Here is a 27400-nt window from a genome sequence, read left to right on the forward strand (position 1 = left end):
TAACAAATTGGAAATTTTCGAAACCTGCACGATGCTGGAAGAAGTGTTTGCCTACAAAGAATGTGACATTTCAGTACAATGTATTGCTGATAAATGGATTAGCACAACTCTCACTATTGTTATGCCTGATAACTCGGTGGCACTCCAGTAGACATGAGGTGGAAGTCATCACTTAGAGAAAGACCGATTCTGTAATAGCGAGTTCAAATGATCGTAAGCCTGTCAGGATAATCAGCATGCCAGTCGAGGAGATCTTTTATATGAAAGTAATGCATTACTTGATCGTTTTGGGCAGCAAGATTCGAAGGACAGATGCACTAGTATCCAAACTCTGGGAGGGTTGCATCTGTATATTTAGTAAATAGAACTTGGTTGCTAATAACAACTCAAAAAGAGCTCAACCTCAAAATGCGGCACCATTATTTATAGGTGCCCATGGCTGCATATAAGCCTCAGATGAATCTGTTTTTGTTTTCACGACTAGTCACGAGCATTCAGTTAAGGAGATGATCTATGTCGTATATGTCTAATAGTAAGGTCAGTAGAAGTAACATGAAGTCTTAGTTCAACTATCACCAACCAGGAGTCAGGACAGTTGAAAGTTCTATTCCCTTCCACCTGACTAACCTTACTGAAGAACATAGTCTTCAGGGCTGTAGTATTCTGCAACTAGCCTGTACACGTATGAGGGATTATGCCCACCACTGCAGACAAAAATGCAAGATTTGCAATCAAATAAGAGCAATTTTAGATCAAAAAAGCCCCCATAAATAATCGAGCATGTCATCATTTACTACCACTGGCTCTAGAAAACGATAAATCATACCATGAGAACATCTGCTAGAAAACTTCAACAGGAGGCCAGTACCAGTCACACTTACGTGTCTGTGATAAACAAGCTAACCAGCTCGGGAGGAATATAATCAAAGTTTGGATTCACTGCATGGATTGAAGGTCCACCAAGTGTCTCATCAAGACAATCTGAGATGTCTCCGAAGTCCAGACACTGTGAAGGCGACTTCAGCTCATTGACAAGAACATACGGGTTGTGTGGATACAACGGGCACAGCTGCATGATAAAACCAGGAAAAGCGAAAAGAAATGAGTAAGGCTTTGCAAAATAAATATATTTTTGTTATGTATTGACACAATGATGGCTATACTCAAGACACATTACAAACTCCACAGGATCTCGCTTCAAATTAGGTACCACCAGTAAAACAAGAGCCTAAAAGAAGTAGGAGTGTCTCGTAAGAATCCCACTTTGCAAAAAAGAAGTTGTAGGCTGTGGAAACAAATGCCGGAATGTTTGGCAGACACAGGACAACCATGTATTACAAAGTGAAGGAGGGCCAAAAGGAATATATGCACAATGCAAGGAAAACAGGTGCTTTATCCTTAGGATAGTGCACATTGATGCAATGTCATAGTTCCTGTGCTTTATCCTTAGGATACTGCACAATGATGCAATGTCATAGCTCCTGTGCAAACCACTTTCAAGTGAATTTACGTAAATAGAATATTCACCATCAGTAGCAGATGGTGCTTAAAACCATCCTAAAGTCGTAAGTATCTAAGTATAATTGATGCTTAAACAAAGAGTGCCAAACCATACAAGGAATTATATGCTTAAAGATCCCTAAACACTCTACTGATAAAAATATTTGAGTGCTATACAACAGCTGTTCCACAAATAGCACCTTAAATGTAATTTCCTGATTTGCAATCATTATGAGCACCCAACAAGCTTCAAAGACATAACATCAAGCCTAAAGACAATCCTGCAAGCAGTAACTCCAACCTTGGATTGTGAAACAAGTCCTTACAAGAATGAAAAAGCAGTTGGGCATATATTGGTGCAATTACATTATTATTTACTGAAGGTCCATGTTTCAATCAAAAAAGGTTCTTAAACAAGAATATATTAACCAAGTCAAAAGCAAGTTAACCTCTGGCAGTTGCAAGTTTGAAACAGGTCCTTAAGGAATGAAAAAACAGTTGGGCACATATGGGTATGATTACATGATTATTTAGTGAAGGTATATGTTTCAATCAAGGAACATTCTAAAACAAGAAAATTATCAAGTCAAAAGCAAGTTAACAAAGTAAGCTGGTCAACCATCACCTTATGCAATCCAGCCAACACAACAAACGGAACAGCATGATGGCGCGCTGCAAGAGCAACCATATGCAAACCAACCGGGGCTATCACTCCACCATTTGCCATGACAGCATGCGCACCAACAATAACCTTCAGGAAAGAAAATGCATCAGCTGTTTAGCTTTCACGATGCAAATGCTCAGAAACTGGGAGCACAAAAGAAGCATCTGTGCGTGAGTACGTTTATATGTGTGCATCAGCATTTCTTTGTTTTGTGTGTGTGTGTTGGGGGGGTTGCATGTGTGGGCGCGCGCACGTGAGAGAGAGAGGGGGGGTGGTGCACGTGTGGGTGCGCACGCACATGAGAGAGAGAGAGAGAGAGAGAGAGAGAGCGACCATGTCGACACGAGATATCATTGCAAATACAGCAGAGTCAGTTATCACAGTTGTTTGAAGATCCATAGCCGCCAATTCTTTAGCAAGGGTGTGACCCTGATACCTTACACAAGCAGGAATGCCTTGTTTGAGAAAAAGTGTGAAACTATTTTCAGTTTAATGCAAAAACTTATTTTACTATATTCCTTACGATTTTCACTTATGAAAGATTCATCACTTTAACAATAGCATCTGAGCAAACCAGGTGCAGCTATATAGGCTCTTACTTGCAAGTTTTTGTTTATATATTGCATTTCCTACCATCTCTTCTTTTGATTGGATCAAAATTAGGGTGGCTTATATCATACTGCTTTGACAGCACAGTCCCTTTACAATTCTTAGAGATTGGTATACCACACTACAAGTTGACACAATCTGATCTTCACTTTCCATTGAGGTGATCACATAATATCATTTTAGATGCAGTGCATGGAGCTTCAGAGCTTTATCTAAAAAGGATCTCTTAATACAGGCTGTCCTTCAACTTTAACACAATGGCAAGATAAGCATTGCCCATAGAACTCACCTGGGGGCTCCTTCAGCTACAAAAACCTGAAAAGATCTCTTCTTCTTTGCTTCACACAGGAACTGGAGCAGTGTCCGTGACCACCCTAATGTAAGTATTATTTCACTGAATAAAAACGTGTCATAATGCATTGCATTAACCCTTCAGCATGAGAAGCTCTATCAACTTTAAATATTGAGAAAAAAACAAAGAGAAACAAGAGAATTACTTTTGGTGAATGTGCTCTAGTGCCTGCTCTGCAACTTGTGCATGATAGTTGTCAATATCTTCTAGAAGTTCATTAATCGATTCAATGACAGCATGCTTTAACTTCCAACCCTTTGAGTTCTTGTCACAAGCTGTAGAAATTATGTAAGACATTAGAAAATTGCATGTGGCATTTGAAAGTACCAAAGGGAAACATAGTAAGATCCTTACATCTACTTCTTCCTTCAGAATCACCCCCAGAAGAGGATCCAACAACAGCTGCAGATGGTGGTGGCACTGACTCCAGCAGATTATGTAAAGATGGTGCTCGTAGAGCACTTCTACTAGCTGCTGCAAGGGCAGCTGCTGACAAGCCAGGTTGACCAGCATTGTCACTGTCATCTTGGTCATCACTGTCTGACCCAGCTTCCACTTCAGCTATTGTGCTAGTTACAACTGAAACCTCCTCTTCCCTTATAATGTGTAATACCCGCCTTACTATGTTTCCAATGGCCAACTCTGAAACAGAATCAGGTCAGACCAGTTGTGAGCAGCTGCCTTCTTATTGCAGATGCCTAACATTAGAATAAATTAGCCCACACACCTCTCAATCTTAGGGAGATTGTTTAGCAGTTTACTAAGCTTAATCATTAAGATCACATAAAGTGTAATATTGAAAAACTTACCATCCCAAAAATTTAATGGTTTTACAGTGAATGAACCTCAGGGAATATCATCATTCATGGCTGAAAATGGTTTATTTTGCAAAGAAACATTTCAGTTCTTGCACAAGGTAAAACAACATAATAGCATAATAATTACATTGGTCTATACAACTGGTTATGATTACTCGTTGGATGTCTGATGGATTCCAAACATTTGCTGCTAACTTTTATGGATCACTTATCCTCATTTCATGGAGTTCTCCCTTAATGTATTTAATCATTGGTCTTAAAGATCAGCTCTATTTTGAGTCCATGCTTAAAGGCAACCGAAAATGAAGTTCGCTAAGCTCCAAGTTTGAAAGACGAGAAGAGAAGAGCGAATAGTTTGTTCAATTTGGGACTGACACAAATCGATCAGGTTCCTTATCCTTCAGAGTAGAGTTACAGGATATTTGACACATTTTTGTCACTGAATTCAGGATCTTTGTCCAAATTCATAGTGTTTGTGAAATTTGGAACATTTCAAGAAAATGCCCATCAATTGTAGAGCTGGACGAGTGGGAAAGGTGATGGCAGCAATCATGGCAGCAGCAGCAGTGGTTTGGCTTAAACAGGGAAACATCCCACACAACCCCCCCCCCCCCAAAAAAAAACGAACAAACAAAACAAAACAATGCTCCAATGATGACCAAATTGCTGCTCTTTTAATGAGGAAATAAAACGGTCCAACAACCATTTATGTGCACAAGCATATGCATTACCACATCCACATCCTTGGACATCCAAGATGAGTGACCACAATATTGGTCACAGCTTACTTTGACTACCTGTGAATGCACTCTTAGACTAGGGTGATCAAGAAGTCCTCAAAATAGGACTGACTCATTTTTATGATACACATGTGATCACTGACACAACATTTCAGACGCAAGGATATCCATCCTCTGCTTATGAACTACCATCACACATCCCTTGGGCCACTCCTACATGAGGATTTCCATCCATTGCTCCACATGTCCCTACCCCTCCACCATGGGCTCCTCATGCCGTTACCATGTCCATACCCAATCCACCCATGCCCATATTTGGAACCACTGTGTACACTTCTCATATGCATGGTGGGCACTCTAGGATTGCTTCCCAAAAGTGTACTCCACACCCCCACCCTACCTCTCCTATCCACCCTACACACTTGGACACTAGGCCCATATGTTGCTACGTTGGTTGATGGTATGGGTGCCAGTCCTCGTGATATAAGAGTGGCCTGTTGTGCTGCTGATCCCATGCTCAAGGGTGGGCTCAATAGCTAGGAGGTGAGTCTTGATGTCAATCTGTCTATGTTTCTTGTCTATGTGAGTATGGCTTGTGTTGTGTCTTGTGTGCAGGTTGGATCTAGGTGGGCCTTTCATCAATAGCATAGGAACAACCTATGGGGTAACTCATGCTGGGAATGGTACCCATCTATTGTAGATTATCAATACCTAAAAGAACTCAACATGATCATGCCATTGAAAAGGACATGGGGGAGCTGCCACTGGCAAACCATCGCCAAAGGTTTATAAACACACTGGTCAACCATCAAATTTCAAGATTTGTTTAAAATTTCTTTATTAATGCATGCAAGAAGAAAGAGAAGAATAGGCATCTTAGACATTCTCACCATAGTCAACAACACATCACTGAATTGGCATGCTGCCCCAGTCCACTAATTTGATGGCATTGCACCAACACTCATATTGGCACAGATCCAAGACTATCAGACTTAATGGCAAAGGTGTCTATGGTTACACATGTAGAAACAATAATCTTACACACCACTCAAGATAGCTACTGTGTGAGTCAAGGCAATGGCATGCCTTTCAAATCACCCTACTGTACATTTATTTTCTTATCTATTTTGAAAAGGCTTGTATCCAACCAACCTAAAGACAAAGGAGGGTAAGGACAGTGTAAATGGGTGGAGAAGAGAACCAGTTTCTCCCACACACACGTGTGTGTGTGTGTGTGTGTGTGTGTGTGTGTGTGTTTTCTCTTTACCTCCTAATACATGAGAGTGAGGGGAGCTTGGAGATCCTCCACATAAGCTCCAAATGTTCACTTGGCAAGCCCTCCTGACCTAGATTCTTTCCATGAAGGAGATTGAACAAAGCATACTCCACTTTATCCTCTAAAATGTCTGCATCCAAAGTTGTAGAGCCCACTCATGTGTGACTTGATTACAAACCAAGTCTAATATGTACCTGTAATCAGCCTTCCATTTTACAAAAGGGCAGTGGAACCCTAAAATGCACTAATTTACAGCAATGTACAGCAAGCAACAAATCTATAGAATAAATGAAAATCAAAAATTCAACATTACAATTTGGGCTAGGTTGCCCACAAGAAAATTGAGACATGCTGACACCCCGATTGGCCCCAAAACGTTGGTGCCCCTTGTGGTATTTCATTTCACATTAATTCCAAACACATATTGTACAATAAGATTTGACTCAAATCTCCAAGAAGAGAAGCCCTACATGGAATCTGAGAGAATTGCTCTCTCCAAGGATCCCCTTTTCCTCTATAGATCAAGCCAATTCTCCAAAAATAGTTGGAATAATAAACTGTCCTCTGTAACCAGCCATCACAAAGCACAAATTGAGCCTTAAACACTTGCATACCGGTCACATATGTCTAGCAACATAAAGCCCTGAATTTCCCTTTGCTGTTGCATACAAATTAGCCCACCTATTGTTGAGCAACCAAAGTCATTAAGAGCATTGTATTACATCAATTTCTATTTTGCTCTCCATTTACAACCCCTAAAAGACAAGACAACCCAGGAACCACCCTAGACAATTCAATGACTCTCCTATTTATGAATAGAGCATGGGCGGCTGGCTCTTGATGTATTCTACGTTGCAACGGGTGCGAAAGTCGGTTGGTTTCCTCACAGACCCAGACTCCAACACGGAGTGGGGCATCCACCTAGGATTTAGATGGGTGAGCAGAGGGCAAACCATCCAATACCTAGGGTTCCAAGTGGGACTCGACCTCACTCCTGCCCAGCAGTTTCTTCCTGTCCTAGTTTCTATTCGGAGGAAATTGACCTACTCGAGCACGGTTCGCCTCTCACTAGCCGGTCGAGCCCTGGTGGTTAACCAGGTCCTCCTAGCGACGGCCTCGTACATCACTTCGTGTTGATGCTTCTCCTCATTGTGCGTAGGGCGGCGAAGTGCGGAATTTCTTTTGGTCTGGGTCTGATGGCTCCAGGGACTCCAAGGCCAAGGTGGCGCGGGCGACCATCATACAACATCGATCAGAGAGAGGGCTTGGGATCATAGACCTAGAATATCAAAGTATGGCCCTCTTGGGCAAGCTAGTTGTCCGCCGTCTCACACCAGGCGGGCAGACCTGGAAGGTCTTAATGCAGGAGGGCCTTCAAGACTGTAAACCAAGGCTTGGCGGTGAGTGGAGGCCGTCCCTGAGATGGATCTTCACTTCAGCCCAAATCACCCCCCCCCCCAGATCACCTTTCTTGCGGAGCCTACTCCGCGTGTGGCAAGGCCTCCGTAAGGCCCTAATCCAGATCCCCCCAGGTTGCCAGGAGGAAATAGACCGTCAACCGGTGATCTGGAACCTCCAGGTCAAAGATAGGGAAGGGGCACAGATAGGTAAGCGCCTCCACATCCAATGGGCTCGGTGGGAGGCCGGCCCAATCCATCAAGACATAGCGGGAGGTATACAGGATGGCGGACGAGGAGGTGCTGCAGCGAGTATCAGGTTGCACGAGAGAAGTGGAGTTGAGGAGAAGAGAGATAGATGCAGCAATACCTCCAAAGTGGCTTGCCCCCCCCGATACGAGAGCCGATAGAGGCCGGGGAGGTATGGGCAGCTAGGTTCTCTCCAACAAGCATCCCTCTTCAGGTGGCAGGTAGAGTGGATGGCGCCCCCCAGGGGACCTTCTTCGCCATTCAAGAGGGGGGACGTCTGGCCCTTGACAGAGGGCACCAGGATGAGGGGATTGCCACCCTTTCATGGAGGAGGATTCGGGTGGTGAGTCTTCAGGGGAAGACTTGGCAACTGGACCCCTATGTTTTCTGGAAGGAGCTCAAGGAGTGGCACCTTTGGATCTGGAAGGGTAGACCACTTGATGAGCTGGAGTGGGATCCAGGAGAGTGGCTATGGCCGGCCTCTACGGTCGCCAAAAAGCCACCCATGTTCCTAGAGTATACTGCCAAGATTGGCAGACATGTACTAATGCAGAAGGATATGGACTGGGCGCCGTCACGCAGCAAGCACTAGGCGGAGCACAGCATCACGGAGCCCTTCCGACGGACCTTCTGGCACCGCCTATGGGATAGCTGAAGGCCGAGGAGGGTGTCGTATTTTTTAAGGCTAGTGGCACATGGAGGCTTGGCGGTGGGAAGCTGGCTTGCCCAGATGCAGAAGGAGGGAGGTTGTAAGCGATGCACACAGCAGCCTCTGGAAACCCCAAAGCAGTGCCTTTGGTCTTGTGAGGAGGTGCAAGCTCGTGTAGAGAGGAGCATGCCATATCCTTCGACGTATAGCGCCCAGCCTTGGGTGTATTTCATGGGGAGCTTTCTATTGGCAGGCAGTCAGCCAGGGCCGTCACCTTTTGTATGAGGCCGGGATGCATGACACAATATTCATGATCGAGGCAGAGTCATGCGCAGTGGTCGGTGTGGAGGCTTTACCCATCCGCCAGGTATTGGAGCCCACAACAGACCGCTCGGAGATATGGGAGATCATAGGGAGTCTTACTGGATGGCATATTTGGAAGGTGCGATGCCAAGTGGCTTTCGGCAGAGAGAGACTTTTAGCACTTGCGACCTTAGCAGAGCTATGGACTTCCATCATCCATTCCCTCCGCGGCCGATGGGATCAGGTGCAGGGCGAGTCCAGGGCTCATCAGGAGCTCCGTGGTCACTTCATGCATACCTGGGGCGGCCAGGGCCTGTTCTTTGTGATGCAGGCAGGCAGCCCCATTTGGCGATATACCCCCCCCCCCCCCCCCCCCAAATGGCTTCTTACCCCCAACCCCCCTAGACCACCTTGAGAGGCTTGTATATATGATGTACTGGTGACTCTGCTTCAGCCCCAGCTAGTGTGTTGAGCAGGAGCACTCTGTTGTAATCAGCTTTTTGAGTAATATAATCAGCCACATTTTACTTGCAAAAAAATGAATAGAGCATGGGCATTATTGATTGCACACACACTCTCATTCATTCTTCATCATTCTCCCATTTATTCACTCCATCACACTTTCAACCTCAGCCCTCTATCATCGTTGTCCACACCCCTACCCTAGCGGATATCTCAATTCGTGGTGTTGTCCAACTGATTGTGACACGGTACACCATACCAATAGGTGACTTCATTCTAGAGGACTTCTTCACATCGCCATCAGCTCCAAACACTCCAAATTGCTGTGTTTTAATTCAACACAGAATGGCAACCCATTCTTCATGATTTCCACTATTACCTATGCTGGTTTTGCTCCTCCCTAGACTGTTCCAACGGATCATCTTCATCATTATTCTATGCTTCCAACTCCTGCTACTGCTCCAACATCCAAGCGAGTGTTCTAGGGTGGTCGGCCTTGAGCTTCCCTCTCGCATATTGATTACCCATGATCTAAAGGTTCAACCTAGATCGGTGTCTTACACGTTTCAGTCATCAGTTGGAAGTTGCACCTTCACATCTTGACCAGCATACAAGATAGTGTCCTCTCCTCAAGGCACAAGATCAAGCATGTCTTCATATTCTTACCATCATGGAGACACAAAGCTAGTGGTTTCTCTCCCGAGGTTGAGTATCAGGAACCCTTAACACACCTTGTCTACTATTCTTCCTTACAAGTTTTCTTTACACGGAATACTTGGATTATTGGTACTTCCTATTAGCAATAATGTTTGTCATGCACTGTCATCTCCTACCTTTGAGCCTTAGTCTAAGTCAAACGAGGACATTAGGAGCTCTAACATGTCTTTCATGTGCTTTGATAGAGGAGGCAGCTCATTTTAGAGTCTACATTTCTTCTTTCAGTCGGTTTAGGAGTGTTTGTTAGTCAGTTTCCAGTCATTCTGCTGCCCCTGCCACGTTGCGAGTGCTCCAAACTGCCACGTCAGCATATTCGGCATGATCAGCTGCTGCCAACTGCATTAAAGGCCTGATTTTTCGGCAGCCTCTGACGCTGATCAGCCAGATTTGGGGGGTTTATGCTATTTATACCCTCCCCCCAAAACTAATTGGCAGATCATTCTTCTCTTTTCCTTGGCAAGTGCTCTATTGGTTGCTACAGTCTCCAATGTGGACAGCAGGCAGGATATTCTCCATCTCGGTCACCGTCACCATCTCCATCACTGTCCGTGCTGCTATCATCATTTCAGCTTGATCCAGTGCCCTCACTGACGCCTCAAGCTGCATGCAGGGACTAATCAGTCCACTCCTTTGTATTCAGCATTCATCTTGAGTCAGTGCATCTCTTGTTGTCTCTCCCTCTCTCTTTCTCTCCATGTTTGCAGTTCTCTTCCATTCCGCACTCTCACATTGTATCAAATCCAAAGTGAGTGCATAGAGTTACCCCTTTGAAAGGAGACCCCCTGGGCTCAAAACACAAATTGTCAACCATCTGCCCCTTGCTGGAAACGCAGATTTTCTGTGGTCTACAGATCCATACAACTCAATCAGGCCATCTACAGTCCTTCCTTCGCGAGTGTGGCTAACTTCCAATGTTCGGGACGATCTACAACAAAAAGCAGATTTTTGTAAGTGATTGCAGATGTTGAAGATGTCTTCCCACCGGTTCAATGGGTTTGATGACTCTGACAAGGAGATCTCTCATCACTCCTCTGAAAGGTGGCATAATTATCATGAAGATCAGAGGTCCCAATCCCTTTCTAAATGGGAACCCTCTCTTGATAAGTCACACAAGTCAAAGCCGCCATCTCCTCCCCCCTCCATGTCTCCCACAAGGCCCATCCTTCTAGCCCTCAGATGCCTACGATGCCACAGTCAATACAGATACATGTTCTTCCTTCTCTTCCCAAAGAAGATCGTTTGGACAAATCAAATTATTTGCTTTGGTCATGTAAGATGAAATGTATCCTTGATGCCTTCGATCTTTGGGAGTCTGTTAACCACCCTATTTCCCATCCCCAGGAGGATTCCAAAGTGGGATCAACAATGGATCATGCAACCCTATTGGATCAGCTCAATTCTAGAGCTTGATCTTTCCTCTGTATGAGCTTACAAGATTCTAAACGCAGGTTGCAGCAAGCAGCAAAAATTGTGGACAAAGCTTGCTTCTTCGTACCATCAGAAGACATTTGCCCCCCATATTACTCTTGAAAAGAAATTCCAGATGCTCCCTATTTATGACTCTCCGTCCATGAAAATCACATGAATAGGTTGGAGCAAATAAGGGATGAGCTTTCTTTCCTCGACAGGATCATCTCTTCGAAGGATATGGCCATGATTCTTTTTTGACTCAACTACCCTCCTCTACAAATTACAATGTCTTCTGCACCAACCTTCCTACATCAAGCCCGCAAGACACTTCTATGGGAGGAGTTTGTTGTCAGAGTGAAGCAGTGCGGAAACGTATGACCAAGACAAAGAGTGAACAAAAAAAGGAGAGAGAGAGAGAGAGAGAGAGAGAGAGAGAGAGAGAGAGAGTGGAACGCAGAAAATCTGCAGTGAAGAATGTTGTATAAGGATGCAGGTATGTACACAAGTACAAAGAGAATGTTTCTGTATGTCTCCACCTCGAAGATCTCACACTCTGTGAACCCCCAAGGCAATCTCCACAATCTATAGCCTAGAAAACTTAGAGCACAACTAAAAAAGAGTGTGGAGATTGGGGCCAATAGATAGGCCACAAAAAATTCATGGAATAATGCAAGTCGGCTTGGACAAAAACTTTCCGACTTGCTGTAGGCTATCGGACATGCCACATAGACCTGCCACATGTCCTATCATCAGCTGATGTCAGCTGCCTGCCACGTGGACTCCCTGATTCAGCTGCTGGAAACTGCTCAAATCTGCACCTACCTGTCCAAGTAATGCCAATCTCTAACACCCCCTCTCAGATCTTGGATATGGCAAAAGGCTAAGGGATCTTGAGTGCTGTCGAAGTAAAGCCTGAGGAAATGTCTTCGTAAACAAGTCTACAAGATTGTCCTTTTTCTTGTAGTAGACCAGGGCAATAGTCTCATCCGGAAACTTCTCCCAGAGGCTCCTAGCCAAGGCAATGCAGCTCTCATTGTCACACCGTAGAACAGTAGGGCCCGTCAATGGGCAGCTGCGCTCCTCAAACACCTTCTCACATGTAGTAGAAGACGCCATCCGATACTCCGCCTCAATCGAAGAGAGAGGGCAACCATAGGTTGCTTCTTGCTACTCCCTGAAACATCACCAACACCCAAGTGAAAGCAATAACCTATCGTGAACCACCAATGATCCACATCGCCAGTCCAATCTGAATTACTCTAACCTGTAAGTACCAAGTCTGGAGCACTTGTAACTCCTGATAATAGATCCCAAGAGCATGGGTCCCCCGAAAGAACCGCAAAATCCTCTTGAGCAACGTGCCAATGCACCATGTTGGATTCACTCATGAACTCAACCAACACACCTATAGCATAACAAAAGTCAACACGAGTATTGAGAAGCCAAATCAGGGAGCCAACCAACTCTCTATAATGGGTAGTATCTGCCAAAGGAGAATTGGAATGAATCATAGCCTTCCAATTCGGATCCATAGGAGTCGTAAGAGACTTGCATCCCACCATCTCACACGTATTCAAGAGCTCCTACACATACCGCTGTTGGGAAATAAAGATTCCCCTCAGTCTAATAGATCTCATGACCGAGAAAAAAATGAAGAAGGCTGGTATCCGTCATCTCAAACTTCTCATGAAGTGTTGCCTTCATCTGCTCAACCATCTAAATATAGTCACCTATCACAATCAAGTCGTCCACAAAAAGAACATAAAGCTAGGGGTCGGCTTTGAAACATCGATAACCCAATTTCTCTTGGAGAAACGAGTCAATCTTCTCATTCCAAGCACAGGGAACCTGCTTAAGGCCATAGAGAGCCTTCCTCAATCCGTACACCTTACCATCAAAAGATCCAAAGCCTAGAGGTTGCTCAACATATATCTTTGCCTTCAACTTCCTATTTAAGAAGCCTGACTTCACATCCAACTAATAGACCGGCCATCTCCTATGGCTAATCAATGCATGGGCGCTATGTAAAACCTTTAGCAACAAGGTGGGCCGTGTGCTTGTCCAACGTGCCATCACTACGGTACTTGGACTTGAAGAATCATTTGACTCCAATGATCTACTTATGAGGAGGCTTCGATGCAAGGTACCAAGTGTCATTCCTCTCAATTGACTCCAACTCCTGCTCCATCACTCTCTGCCAATGATCATGCTGTAAAGTCTCCTTCGGCTCCCAATCTTACATAACATGAGTCATCAAACAGTAATTAGTATACACTAGCTCAGTGTGGTGTGCCTGGTTCCGTCGATAACGCTGAGGGCCATCCTACAGCTACCACTCCTCAAGGACCCCCTCAATCCTTGCATCACAAAGAGTGTCAAAGCCCAACGAGGAGGCCAAATCTCACCTCGTCACTCTCCATCTACTGAAGTTTTTGGAAGGTCCATCGACCTGCTGGGGCGCAATTGGTAAGTCCAAGGGCTAAGAACTAAGCTCCTCATCTGAAGAAGAGTCCTCAAGAGGCACAATCTCCAGAGGAACGATCGTGGGTGCCCATCTATCACCAGGATCTCCAAGAATGGGCTATTCCTCACCCCCCTTTAAGGCTAGAACTTCCACAAACCGAACATCACGGCTCGTGTAGACATCCAACTTAACGGAATTATACAATCGGTAGCCTTGAGACTACGAACTATAGCCCACAAACACTTGTCTTTTGGACGATGCTTCAAATTTGTCACGCTGTGTTTTGAGATGTGAACATAGGCATCACACCAAAAAACCCTAAAATAAGAAACATCTGGCTTTGACCCAAAGTACGCCTCATAAGGTGTCATACCAACAACAATGGAAATAGGGGATCAATTCAGAATGTGAACTGCCATTGCCACAATCTCAGCCCATAGACACTGAGGTGTCTGATGATGCTCCATCATGATACGGGCCATCTCAATCACACTGCGATTCTTCCGCTCCAATATGTCATTCTCCTAAGGGGTGTTTGTATAGGCAAATTCTTGGTGGATACCACGATCTGCACAAAAACGAGCAACCTCGTTAGAAACAAATTCTTTGTCCTTATCCGATCATAAGGTCTTTAGTTTCTGGCCCAATCAGTTATCCTCAAAGAGCAACCAATCCGTAAAGTTGGAGAAAGCCTACGACTTCAACTTCAAGAAATAAGCCCATGTCATTCGACTGTAATCATCCACAATTAGCATGAAATACAAGCTCCCTTGAAGGGACTCCATCCTCATCGATTCACAAAGATCAGTAGAAACAAGCTCCAAGGGTGTTGAAGACCACCTCGAAGCCTTCCTGGAAATAGCATCACGAGTTTGTTACCCACAGATGCAAGATACACAAGGCTGTTGGCTCACCACGATATCCGGCAAACCTCAAACAAGCTATCCTTTAGACGCCTACCGAAGGTAATCAAAGTTGAGGTGGCCAAATCAAGCATGCCAAAGCTCGAACTGAGTTAGAGAGGTAAGAAGAAGAGAAGTCAAGGCAGAAGAAGACCGCAACTTATAGACTCCATTCTCCTCATAACCTAAAGAAAAAACCTATCTCGATCCACGATCAAGAATCCTCATCAAATTTGACCAAGAGACCAAGGGCACAAATCTTGTGCACGGAAAGTAGATGGTATCCGAAGGCCGGCACATAGAGCACCTCAAATGTATGGGCACCACCTCGCCCATCTGGAATAAGATGTATGTCACCCCATCCCTAAATAGGAATAGAAGAACTATTACCAATGAGAATCTGGCCATGCAAAGGCCACAAATGAGCAACACCTATTGAAGCAAGAGTCATGTGTCGTGAGGCACCACTGTCAACAATCCACTCCCGAGTGTATGGGCCGTCAACGCAACATCAGAGGCCTTCAAGGTCAATTTCTCAACCACCTCCAAGTGGAGGAAAGTAGCTGATGAGGGAGCAACCACCACTGCTCCGGAATCCTTTGAAGATTTCTCCTTCTTTTCCTTTTCCTTCTTCTCCTTGTCACGGCAATCCTTCTTCCAATGACCTATCTTGCTACACATGTGCCAAGTAGACTCCTTTTCCTTGTTCTTCTTTGATTTGTCCTCCTCTTTTTGGTCCTTCCCCTTCTTCTGACAAAACTAACCAACCAAGGCCTCACATTTAGAAGCATTGGTCCCTTTCAATTGCTTCTTTTAGTCCAAGACCAAAGGAACCAACTCCTCCCACCGAAAAAGTCTCAAACCGCCCTGAAGCAATCAAGGAAGAATAAAAACCACTAAAATGGAGCGATAACAGTGAAAGAAGAATTATCGCCATGTCTTCAGAAGTAATCACCTTCTGTTTTTTATCTTTTCCATTACTGAATTTGCCGGTTTCACTACTCCCTGGTCCAACTGCACCAGTCAGCTGCCATATGGCAGTCAAACTGGACCTGCCCATTGCCCGCGATCCTGTCCGTACTATCTGCACTGCTGCCTGGCATGACTCGGTGCCCGTTCAACTGTGAGAGCGCAACAAAAGAGGAAACATAAACAAGGAGAGAGAGGGGAAGAGAAAGACTGCAAGAAAAGAAGAGAAAGAAAGAAGAAAATCTGCATTGAACACTAAAAGAAACCCGAATACAAGAAGAGGACTAATCAATCCCTGCACGCAGCCCAAGGCATCATTATCCTTTCGCCATAGAGTCCTCAAGCCTTGCCTTTTGCCACACAAAGCCTTTCAGTGTCTTTATAAAGCATTCAAGAAAGAACATCCACCTATTCTATACCGTCCTTGCTATAGATATCTTATCCATGAGTTGTACTAATAAATGCACTTGAATGATGAGGATGGAGAGTAGGAAAGTACTTCTCTGGTAGCACAACTACTTCAATGGAGTTTTTCTTTGCTGCATCTATGGAGCTTGTATCAATTTTCTTCTATGATATCCATTGCACAAGTTGGCCAAGCTTGTGTATCACTGAGTGGGCCTCTGGGAGTTAGTAACCTTGTAATCCCAATTGATAGAATAAACTAGAAATTGAAAACAAGAGACATAAGAAAAAGGTGAAGTAATGACAAGTCGTGAATAAAATTAACTCCGGATTTACATATAGCAATTAGCTGCACAAAATAATGCAAAAAATACAGATGAAGGCATCATAAATGCTGATAGGAGTAGATGGGACCAATCACAATCTAAGGACTCTGGTCATAGTCTGCAAGGGCTGCACAAGCCAAGAAATGCGCACAAAAAACTTAACTAAAAGAAAAAATGCAAAGAAATGCATGCTCAAATAGTGTTGCCTCCTCCGTCCAAGCACATGATGTCAAAAGATGACGTACCAGCGAGACAGTAGGGTTTGCGGGGAGGAACACGGAGTGAACTCGGCAAACATGGAGAAGAGAAGAGAAGAGGGAAGAAACTCTGATGAATGGAATGATGAAGATCTGAATCATTGAGTGAATATGATACAAGGGAACAAGGGTGCTGTAACACAAGGAAGATGATGATGACAGCCATGAATTACGAACCGCAATGTCCTCCTGAAGGGGTATGAGGGTAGTGGAGAGGCTGGAGAGAAGAGGTGACGGACTGAATGAATCAACCATGAGGAATGAATGAGAGAATGGCTTATAAATAGGCATAGTCAATCTAGGATGGCGCCCCTTTTTGGGGCTGTAAACCCTAAACACAAAACGCAAAAACGCAAAAACGCAAAAACGCAAACTGCGGGTGAAGGGTGAAGGGTTTCTCAACACCCCCTCTCAGGCCCAAAAAGGGAAACAAGAGAAGAGTGAGGTGGAGATGCAATGCTTATGCGGCAGGTGCCACTTGGACAATGTCCCTTGTGGGAAAATTATTCACTTGCCCAAGCGCCCTAGTACAAAGATGATGAAAACATGCAATGCATAGAAGGAATGTCGGACTTTGTGTGGTGTCAAGAACCATAAGGATATGCCTGTACTCGATCTCGAGAGGTGGCTCCATGCTGACCAAGTGACCAAGGCAAGAAGAGAAGAGGAGGAAGAAGATCTAGAGGATCCCTAAGATCCAAGATTTCCACTGGAAAGAGAACCTGCAGTAAAGAACAATAGACAGAGTGAACTAGAGAACCCGAAACACAACCTCGGGAGAGAAGCCACTAGCTCCGTGCATCCATGCTGGAAGGAATACGAAGGCCTTGTCACCAAGTCACAGCTTAACCTCTGAGGTCCCGATCTAGGTGGTACCTAAAGATCCTAGGTATCAGTAGAAGAGATGACTGGTCGAAGACAGCCACCCCAAGAAAGTAGAGGATGGGTGAAGAACTTCATGTGGAGTAGGTTCCCCCTCTGAGGTGGGAGGTGGAGGGACCCCCTACTGAAGTCGAAGAAGTAGATGCCCCCTCTGAGGGCAAAGAAATAGCATCCCCCTCTGAAGTAGATAGGAAATCCAAAAACTCATGGATCACGGACTCTGAAATGTCTGATGACGAAGGAAGTGCCCATGGTCGTGCTGAAGAAGGTATCTGGGGTGCAAAAGAGCTCCCAGAGGTAGCCTCTCGAGCCTGAGTAGTCGAGGGTGGGGAAAAGTGGGGCTCAAAATGAGCAAGAGGTGGGCAACAGTCGCTGTCTCTAAGTGGAGCAGACGGGGTAGCTGAAGAAGAGGAAGGAGTCAAGCAGCCACTATCTCTCGAAGAAGCAGACTGATGAGGAGACGGTATCAAACAATCACTCTCTCTCAATGGAGCGGACTGCAGATCCGTAGGTCGTGGGAGCCACTGTACTTGAAAATAACTGGGAGAAGACTGTTGTTGGCATTGTGACGATCTCCAGGAGGTCCTAGCACCAATCGATCCTCCATGGAGCATGCTCAAAAGGACTTAGTGCGCATCGGATGCGTCTTATTGCCTTGAGCATAGTACTCTGATAGCCGATGCAGAACGATCTCTGTGGCCCAAAAAGAAGAGGTGGCACAAGGACTGCCTGGTGGAAGGCGCATATACTCCGAGGGGGTGGGGAGCAAAGGTCGAAGTTGGCAAGCATTGGTGGTGTGACCGGTGATGCCACAATAGGAGCACCCAGTAGTCTGATCATCTATTGGTAAAGAAGCCATGGATACCAATGTGCCTTGCTGAAGAAGGAAGAGGTCAACTACCATGAACCATGAACCGCAATGTCTGCCTCAAGGGGTGAAAGGGTAGTGGAAGGGCTGAAAGTGAGCTGCCAATGGAAGGGGGATGCGACCAGCAGTAAGAGGTTGCAACCAGTAGAAAAACGCAGGTGAGGAGAGAGAAATACTAAAAATGCACGCAGGACAGTTTGTAGGAGAGAGAAAGACTAAAAACGCAGGTAGGACAGCTTACAAGAGAGAGAGATTGAAAACGTAGGCAGCAAGTCTGTGATGACATGGCAAGCTGTACAGCAGCAGGTCTGCACAGGAACAGCAGTCGCCTGACTGAAATCAGCTCCAAATTGCGTAAAGAGGGCTGAAAATCACAAGCTGAAACACCTGAAATCTGCAAAAACGAGATTTTGATGCCACGGAAGAAGAAGAGAAGTGGATGCCGAACCCGCCACCAGTCTTTGCCTTCATTGGAGTGGAGGATCTTCGCAACTAGGTGAGCTGATCCAGCCCTGATACCATGTCAAAAGATGGCATACCAATGAGACAGTAGGGTTTGCGAGGAGGAACACGGAGTAAACTCGGTAAACATGGAGAAGAGAAAAGAAGAGAGAAGAAACTCTGATAAATGGAACGATGAAGATCTGAATCAAGGAGTGAATGTGATACAAGAACAAGGGTGCCATAGCACAAGGAAGATGATGATGACAGCCACGAACCGCAATGTCCTCCTGAAGGGGTGTAAGAGTAGTGGAAAGGCTTGAGAGAAGAGGTGACAAACTAAATGAATCAACCATGAGGAATGAATGAGAGAGTGGCTTATAAATAGGCATAGATAGTCTAGGATAGCGCCCCTTTGGGGCTGCAAACCCTAAACGCAAAACCTAAACACAAAACGCAAAAACACAAAAACGCAAACTGCGGGTGAAGGGTGAAGGGTTTCTCAACACATTACACACATGTTAGAGCTCCTAATGTCCTCGTCTGACTCAAACTGAGACTCACATGACCCAAGCGGGAGATGACAATGCATAACAAGCATGACTACTAAGTCCACTGCTGCTTGCCTGACTTGAATAACAACCTAAGTGCGTGCTTTAGCAAACATATACCACATCAATGGTCCCATCCAAGATCTTCTCACAGATGCAGTGATACAAGATCTCTATGTGCTTCGTCCTCGCATGAAATACTAGACTCTACACCAAGGCTATGCTTGTCACATAGAAGTTTGGTAGCTTGAGGCTGCAAACAACCAAGCTCATCCAACAATCTCCAAAGCCATATGGTCTCACAAGTGGTAGAAAATGCCTCTCGATACTTAACCTATGTCGAAGAAACGGCAAGAGTTGACAGCTTCTTGCTACTCCAAGGGATAGCAACTATACCTAGTCAAAAACACTAGCCTGTAGTTGATCACCTTTGATCAACATTACTGGGCAAGTCTGAATCCGTCCAACTACAAAGCACCAAAGCTCAGTCACCTATACCTGCTAGATACAATAGGCCAAGGTCAGGGGTTCCCTTCAAAATTTGAAGAATCCTAAGGTAGCCTACCAATGAACCCTCTTGGGCTCACTCATAAGCCCTACAAGCAAAGCAACCGAAAAGCAAATATCAATCCGAGTGTTAAGAAGCCTTATCAAAGACCCAATCAATTGTCGATATCTAGAGGCATGTGTTGTAGGTGAATCAACATGGGCCATAGTCTTCCAATTTGGAACCATAGAAATGGAGATCATGCAACAATCGGCCATCTTGAAAATGGTTAGAAGCGCCTGCACATACCATTGTTGGGAGAGAAAGATCCCCCACTTAGACTACCATATCTCATAACCTAGAAGGAAATGAAGGCCAGCCCATGTTAATCATCTCAAACTTCTCATGAAGTGGCTCCTTAGTCCACTTGATTATTTGGGCATGGTCTCCTATCAATATGAGATCATCCACAAAGCATTCTTATTCCATGTAGAAGGAGCCTATTTAAGGCCATAAAGAACCTTCTTTAACCAATATACATTACCATCTAAGGATGAGAAACCAAGAGGTTCCTCTAAAGTAGGGTGAGAGATGTAAAGTAGATGAATCCAAATGTGAAGTGAAAGTAGGAGGGAAGGGCAAAAAATGTGAAGGTAAATCTAAAGCACCAAACACTTACTCAAATGAAACAAAAGATAAATGATTACCTTGTGTTACATCTCTAATCATAGAGTTTTCTTCTAACCCATACTGGTCCCGACCTAGATCTCCGTGTTGGTTAACAATCGATTCTTGCATAACTAAAGAAGTAATATAGACATAATCAAACACACACAAAAATGGATCACACAAACCTACAGCCCGTCTTGATTGTGAAGACTTTCAATTGTGCCCAAGTGGATAGTCTTTCCTCATTTGAGAGATGATCAATATCTTCAGTAGAGTGCCTCAACTGAGATGCATCTCATGAAGGAATATGAGATGAAGAAGGCCTAGGCCTCGGTGAATGATCCCTAAAAGAAAGATTAGTAGATAAGAGTGTTGTCCTACCATAATGCCTCAACAAAACCTCCATTAAAGGAGTAGCTTGAGAAAGCACTAAAGGATCCCAAGATGAAGTGGCTTAAGCCATCGTGAGTCAGCATGTGACATATAGTGTATTCAAGTCTCAAGAACAAACCAAACAATCCACGATAGCCTAAAGCAACTCTTTAGAAGGCACCAATGCTAATACCATGTGAAGCTACGCTACGCTTTGCCAAAAGAAAACACAGTGTACAAGCATGACCGAAATGCGATGAACTTAAATACTAACACAAAAATGCAAAAATAAAGATAATTGAGCAATGAATCAAAACGTACAGGATGCTCAAGGGGAGAGCTAGCCAATTGCTTTCATGGGAGTGGACTGAGAGAAGTCAATGTGTCATCCACCAAAGACGAATCTTGAGTGCAGTAACCACCACTCGGAGTAAAGACTAGGGAAGGAAAGTGCTGAAAACACAAAAATGACCTACTATACAAATGCAAATGTAGATGCCCAATGTTTCACTGTGTGGTGTGGACATAACTAAGTTAATAAGTTTTGTCACTATTTCTAGAGTTAGCTTAACTCCAATTGAGTTAGGGATAGGTCTAACTTATTTTACACCTATTGCACTTTCATTCTATCATTTTGAGTATGGAATGCTGCCTACTCCAGCTCATTGTCTTGTGTTCACTATCTCTCCCCCCTCCAATTCCAACACTTGGGATCAAAGCCAAACACATGTTCCCTCTCACCACAACTCAGCTGGTACCACCTATACAAAGTCTAGTCAACAAAGAGAGAGAGAGAATAAAACATTGAATGTTGAAGGCAAATATATACAATGGGCTATCGAAGTATCACCAACCGAAGCTCTCAGCTACAAGAAAGTGACTATGACCAAATGGCAATGCTGCCTAAATAGGTAGGAAATAATGCAAGAAAATGACTAGGTTGGCTAGCTACATCTGGCTAACTAAATAGGTAGGAAATAATGCAAGAAAATGACTAGGTTGGCTAGCTACATCTGGCTGACTGCTGTCAAATATGGTCAACTGCACCAAACTGAATAAACTAGTAAAAGAAATGCAGCGAACAGTTGCATGCCATGTGTCTGGCCTGTCCGGCCTGCCCGAAACCCTGCCCAATAGTTAGCGACCGCATAAACTAATGCCCAACCTGATCCAAAACAAAATGTGACTGCATAAACTACCCTAAACTGGAATGTACATTCCAGTGCCCCATCTTGGGGATGACCATATCTCTAACAACAAACTCTTAAAGAGAGTTGTATGGATGCTTCTTTGTCCCAATGTACACGTTCAAGTGCTAGAAATGTAGGGGAGGCACATTTTCTTGATATAAGCCATCTCATTGATCATGAGAATGCATAAGCTTTTGCTAGTACTCTTTTGGATGAAGATACCCCTACATGCTTTGGAAGCATACGCTTTTGCTAGTACTCTTTTGGATGAGGATACACCTACATGTTTTGAGGATGCATGACAAGATATGCATTGGGTGCAAGCCGTGAGTGATGAGATGCACTCTATTGAGAAAAATAGCACATGGACTCTTGTTGACTTGCCTTCTCGCAAAAAGTCCATTGACACTCATTGGGTTTATAAGTTAAAAAGGGAATTTGATGGGTCTACTTTGACAGATACGAGGCAAGGCTGGTTGCTAAGGGTTATGCTTAGCAAAAAAGTATCAACCAAGGAGACATTTGCTCCTACATCCAAGATGACCACCATTAGATGTGTGATTATGGCTACATTTATCAATTGGGATGTACATCAATTAGACATAAAGACAGCATTTTTGAATGGAGATTTGGAAGAGGAAGTGTATGTTGCACAACCTCTAGGCTTTGTTATGCAAGGCCAAGAGCACAAAGTATACAAGCTAAATGAAGCTTTGTATGGCTTAAAACAGGCACCATGTGCTCCGTACTCCAAGATAGATTCATTTTTGTCCACATGAGGTTTTCAAAACAGCCCAATTGAACCCACCCTCTATGTCAAGAAAAAAGGGGGGTATTTGATCATCATCATTCTTTACATAGATGATATGCTACTCGCTTGACCAAATGAGAGAAAAATTGCCTATTTCGAGGCTAAATTGTAGTCTACTTTTAACATGTCAAATATGGGGCCTACTTTTTGGTGATACAATTCACCCAAAACCAGCATGGTATTGTTATGTCTCAGTCACAGTTTCAGAAGTTGCTAGAAAGCTTTAACATGCAAGATTGTAAAGTTATGAGCACACCTATGGAAACAGGGCTGAAACTTTCGATGCATGATGGCAATGATCTATCAAATGTTGTTATTTACAGTTAGGCTGTTGGTTGCCTCATCTATTTGTGCAACACTCATTTTGACATACAGTATGCAGTATCACAAATGAGCATATATAAGTTAGAGATTAGTTATCCCCTGGACTAGTATTTCTCAGGTTACCAATGGTGTAGTCAGCTCTCTCGAAGGTACTTTCAGAGGGCATTATTCATTATTCCTGCCAATTAGTGGGCATTTTTGGCGAGCACAATGTACGGGCAGTTTATCAAGTAAGCGATGATGCAACGTGGCAAATGGAGGACTGTTTGTTGATTATTTTATTCATTTGTGGAACAGTCAACAGGTTTTTGATCAGGCTGATCAGTTTTGCTAGCTATTTGCATTATTTTATGGCATTATTTCCTCCTATTTAGCCTCCAATGGCTGTCTACCCTCCTCACTTGCTTTTCAAGTGTTGGTGGGATAGATACGGCTTGCGGAGATACATCAACAGCCCTTGTATATCTACCCCATAGTAACATGGAACGGGGAACAGGAACGCGAACGGGGTCGAGGACAAGGGACGGCTAAAAGCAAGGAACGGGGATGGGGGGTGGGACGCGGGAGGGAACAACGTACATAAATAGCATTTGAAAATATATGCATGTGATGTGGTGGATGGATGTGTGGGCATGGTAATAGGGGATGCCCATTTTGTAGCTTCCCGTCCCAATCCCATCCCCATGTTAGAGGCCCCTCTCATGGTAACAAGGGATGGCAATTTATTATTCTTGTCCCTGTGGACCCGTCCCTATTCCCATCCCTATCCCCAAAACCGGTCCTGTGGTACTATGTGTGTGGGTGAATGTATATTACCAAAGAGAACATACAAAGAAACCACCCCCTAAAAGACATCCACTCCCAAAAAACAAAAAAAACAAAAAAAAAAACGTCCCCTAACAGGGGACGGTCATGACGGAGGGACGGCTGTTAGGGACGGGACATGGGACGTCCCCATCCCATTTTGGCATCCCCATTCAGCCCATCCATTCGGGACGGCGTTCCCATATTCCGAGGCCTCAAGACAGCCGTTCCCTGTTACTATGATCTACCCTCTTCATTTTAGCATCATTGACTACAAATTTCTGCATTCTTATATCTCTTTTCTCTCTCCCTTTCTCTCATGTTCATTGTCTTTCAATCTTGTCCATGCGCTTCCGCATTCGCTGCACTCTAACATGGTATCAGAGTAGCATAGAAGGGCTGATTGATTGTGGGCAGACCTAATTGGGAGGATTCTTCATAACAAAAGTTTGAGTTTTCACCCTTTGGAGGCTGCAATGAACAGGTGGAGTGAAGAAGTTGTTTTTTGCAGGCCCTTGCTAGCCTTTGGAGGCAGCAATGAATAGGTTGTACGCGGAGAAGGAGAAAAGTTGCTGTTTTTTGCAGGTCCTTGCTGTTTGTGAATGAGGAAAGGCTGCATTTTCAGCCTTCTACTGCAGATTTTGAGTTTTCATCCCCTCCGGCGGATGAAACTCTTTGAGGACAAGCAAAGGAAGCCTTAGTAGATACCGGCATTGTGCACGGAGTTAGAGGGGGCTGCCCTTGTTTTTATGCAGGTCACTCATTCTATTTACAATGTCAACCAAAATTGACATGGAGTTTCAGGCTATTATGGACCATAAGGTCCCCGTGTTACCAACTCTTCCTTTATATCAAAAGCTTGATGAGGAGAATCACCCCATACGACGCATAATTATGCTCGCCATCTTGGAGTCTTATGATTTGGTGGAGCTCATGACCAAGGCTACCGGCCATCCTACAACTCACGATGCCTCCAAGCTTTGGCATTATTCATTATTACCGTCAGTTAGTGGACGAGCAATTTATCAAGCAAGCGATGATGTGACATGGCAACTAGAGAACTGTTCGCTAATTATTTTATTCATTTGTGGAGCAATCAACAAGTTTTTTATCAATTTGGCTAATTTTCCTAGCTATCTACATTATTTTATGGCATTATTTCCTCCTAGTTAGCCTCCAGTGACAACCTATCATCCTCACTTGCTTTTCATGTGCTGGTGGAAGAGAGGTGGCTCGAGGTGATACATCGAGAGCCCTTGTATATCTACCCTTTTCATTTCAACATTCATTGGCTGCAAATTTATGTGTTCTGTTGTCCCTTTTCTCTCTCCCTCTCTTGTACTCGTTGTCTCTTAGTCTTGTCCATACACTTCCGTGTTTGCTGCACTCTGAGAATATATGCATAGTCCAAGGACATTACATTGGCAATCTATTAAACGCATTTTTTGATATTTGTACAGAATAACTTACTTTAGACATGTTGTACTTCTATTCTATCATTCTAGTACTTGCATCTTTTGAGTGTGGGACTATTAACTTGTCTAGATCACTATCTTGTATTCACTCTCTCTCTCCAATTTAACATTCTTGTCTTGAGCCAAGTGTAACAAGGATGTGAAATTTTAATGTGTTGCTTAGCATTTGATGAAATATTAAACAAATGTGCAAATGTGAGGTGCACATGTGATGTGTAAGTTAGTTATTTCACAATGTCAAGCCAAGAACTTTGAGATATCAATTGATGCTAAAGGCAAAAGTTATAATACTTGTCAAGTACTCAATGGTACGTGGTGACAAATTTTCCTAGATTATTATATTAGCCATCTGCAAGGGGCGGTAGTTTTGGGGCCAATAGAGGATCCATTGTTGAAGATTAAGTGGTAACATTTGCATTTCAATTTATTTGAATTTTATTGCTTGCTGTAATTAGTGAATAATCAGGTCATTACTACCCTTGCCAAGAAGGAAGGTTGATTTCAGCTCAGTATCCCTTTCTTGACACTAAGCCTCCCTTTCTTCTTTACACTAAGTCTCAACTTCCCTTCTTTGCACCAAGTCTACCTTTCTTCTATAAAAAGAGCTCATTTCCTCTCACTCTACATTAGTTTTCCTCACTGTAAACTCATGTATAGCAACTAAAGATTGCCTCAAAGTTAGTTCCAGCCATGTGAACTGATCCAAGATGCTGGGAGACTCATTTTCTGAGTGCTACGAGCTGTTTGCGCCATTTCTTCTCCTGGAAACTCTATGTTTTTAACTGCTCAGGCCTTACGTTTCCATGAGTCAACCTCGAAACATAAAGAGGCTCAGCTTTGACCCAAACAACAATGCATGTTGTAGCACATAGTATGTGCTAGTCCAAAATAGAAATACAAAGCTCTATATTAGATTTTAAAGAGCAAAGTTTATACCATGCAAAGGGCAAACTATCAACTATATTTTTCCACTAATATGGAAGAGGTTGATTTATAGCATGGCATTCAATCACACTAACACATTTGATTCCAACTACGGTCACTACTAGGGGCCTTTACTAATGTTTATACTTAGTTCCATCATGACACCAAGGCTTATGAAAGAGTCCAGCGTAGATGCACTCACATTTGGTACAACTTTAATCAATTCTCTTTGCACATATTTTATCAATTTTAATGCATCATGCTCTACTTGCTGTTCTTTGACTTGTTTATGCTCACTATGTGTCAATCACTTTTGGTTGTACTTGCTTCAACAATTTGAATGCATCATGCTCGCCTCACTCTTCTTGTTGGATTATGCTCATTGTAAGTTTTGAATTTCTCCCTCCCACTTCTCAGCAGTATCCTACATCATGACATTTTAATGCGAATAGCGAATATAAACACTTACCTATAGGATTTGCCGCAATGAGACGTACGCCAACAGACTTCACTGCTTCAATAAGTGATGATGCTTGACCAGAATGTGGGGTGCGTTGTTGTGAAACCACTTGCCTCAGTAGAACAGTTGTGAGCCTTGCTGAATCCAAAGACCCCTCAACTTGTCTGATCCCTTCCATAGCATGGCATGAGTTTCATTATGTCCACTACAAACAAAACGTCTTGTACACGCTACTGTACAGCAAAACAGCGATTCAATCTGTTGACTACTGTACCAGAGCTACTGTTGATTACTTTACCATAACGATTGTTGATTCTTCTATCGTAACTATAACCATAACTACTTAGCTCGAGGCATGGCATGATGCAAAACAACTAAGCTAAACTTGGCAAGGTTCCCTGTAAACGAAGATGCAATGGTTCACACGGTTTCGGCCAGATCCTTGTCAATTTTGCTGAATGCGCTTCCCTTTTCTAGACGCGATGCACAGGAGGGGCAAACTGACGACATACCTGCGCTGGAACTTGATGAGGAAATCATCAATGGCAGCTTGAAGATCAGGAGGCATGGTTGGCATCGTCTCGACCCTTCCTCCTCGTGCCTGCCCCGCCGCTTTGCAAGGAAGAATGGAGCTCGTAAGAAGTGATCTCAGCCTTTTCACTTTTCCTGGCTC

General features: G+C 44.0%; 1 protein-coding gene across 4 annotated transcripts; it reads right to left on the reverse strand.

The window, feature by feature from the left end:
• On the reverse strand, window positions 1-27400 carry LOC148038839 (uncharacterized). Of its 4 annotated transcripts, none has more exons than XM_087674727.1 (9): window positions 27240-27400; window positions 26737-26891; window positions 3480-3767; window positions 3271-3400; window positions 3063-3167; window positions 2498-2600; window positions 2126-2251; window positions 882-1069; window positions 1-704 (listed from the first exon to the last, which is right to left on the reverse strand). In XM_087674727.1, the coding sequence occupies exons 1-9, from the start codon at window positions 27302-27304 to the stop codon at window positions 629-631; spliced, it is 1236 nt and encodes a 411-aa protein (XP_087530853.1). In that variant the 5' UTR covers window positions 27305-27400; the 3' UTR covers window positions 1-628. The 4 variants fall into 4 exon arrangements, with proteins under 4 accessions (XP_087530853.1, XP_087530854.1, XP_087530855.1 ...); XM_087674728.1 differs by having other exon boundaries at window positions 26737-26898; window positions 27240-27396; XM_087674729.1 differs by having other exon boundaries at window positions 26737-26960; window positions 27240-27384.

This window comes from Lygodium microphyllum, chromosome 3 (assembly GCF_053477565.2).
Source record: "Lygodium microphyllum isolate KBCC chromosome 3, Lygodium_microphyllum_v1.1.10, whole genome shotgun sequence".
In the NCBI taxonomy this organism is placed as follows: domain Eukaryota; kingdom Viridiplantae; phylum Streptophyta; class Polypodiopsida; order Schizaeales; family Lygodiaceae; genus Lygodium; species Lygodium microphyllum.

Excerpts from the sequence above, each read along its gene's own strand:
- LOC148038839 (XM_087674727.1), bottom strand. The coding sequence starts at position 27,304 with ATGCCAACCATGCCTCCTGATCTTCAAGCTGCCATTGATGATTTCCTC. Across the intron at positions 26,892-27,239 it reads CTCATCAAGTTCCAGCGCAG|ACAAGTTGAGGGGTCTTTGG; the intron begins GTATGTCGTCAG and ends GGAAGGGATCAG. Across the intron at positions 3,168-3,270 it reads CTAGAGCACATTCACCAAAA|TGAAATAATACTTACATTAG; the intron begins GTAATTCTCTTG and ends GTTTTTATTCAG.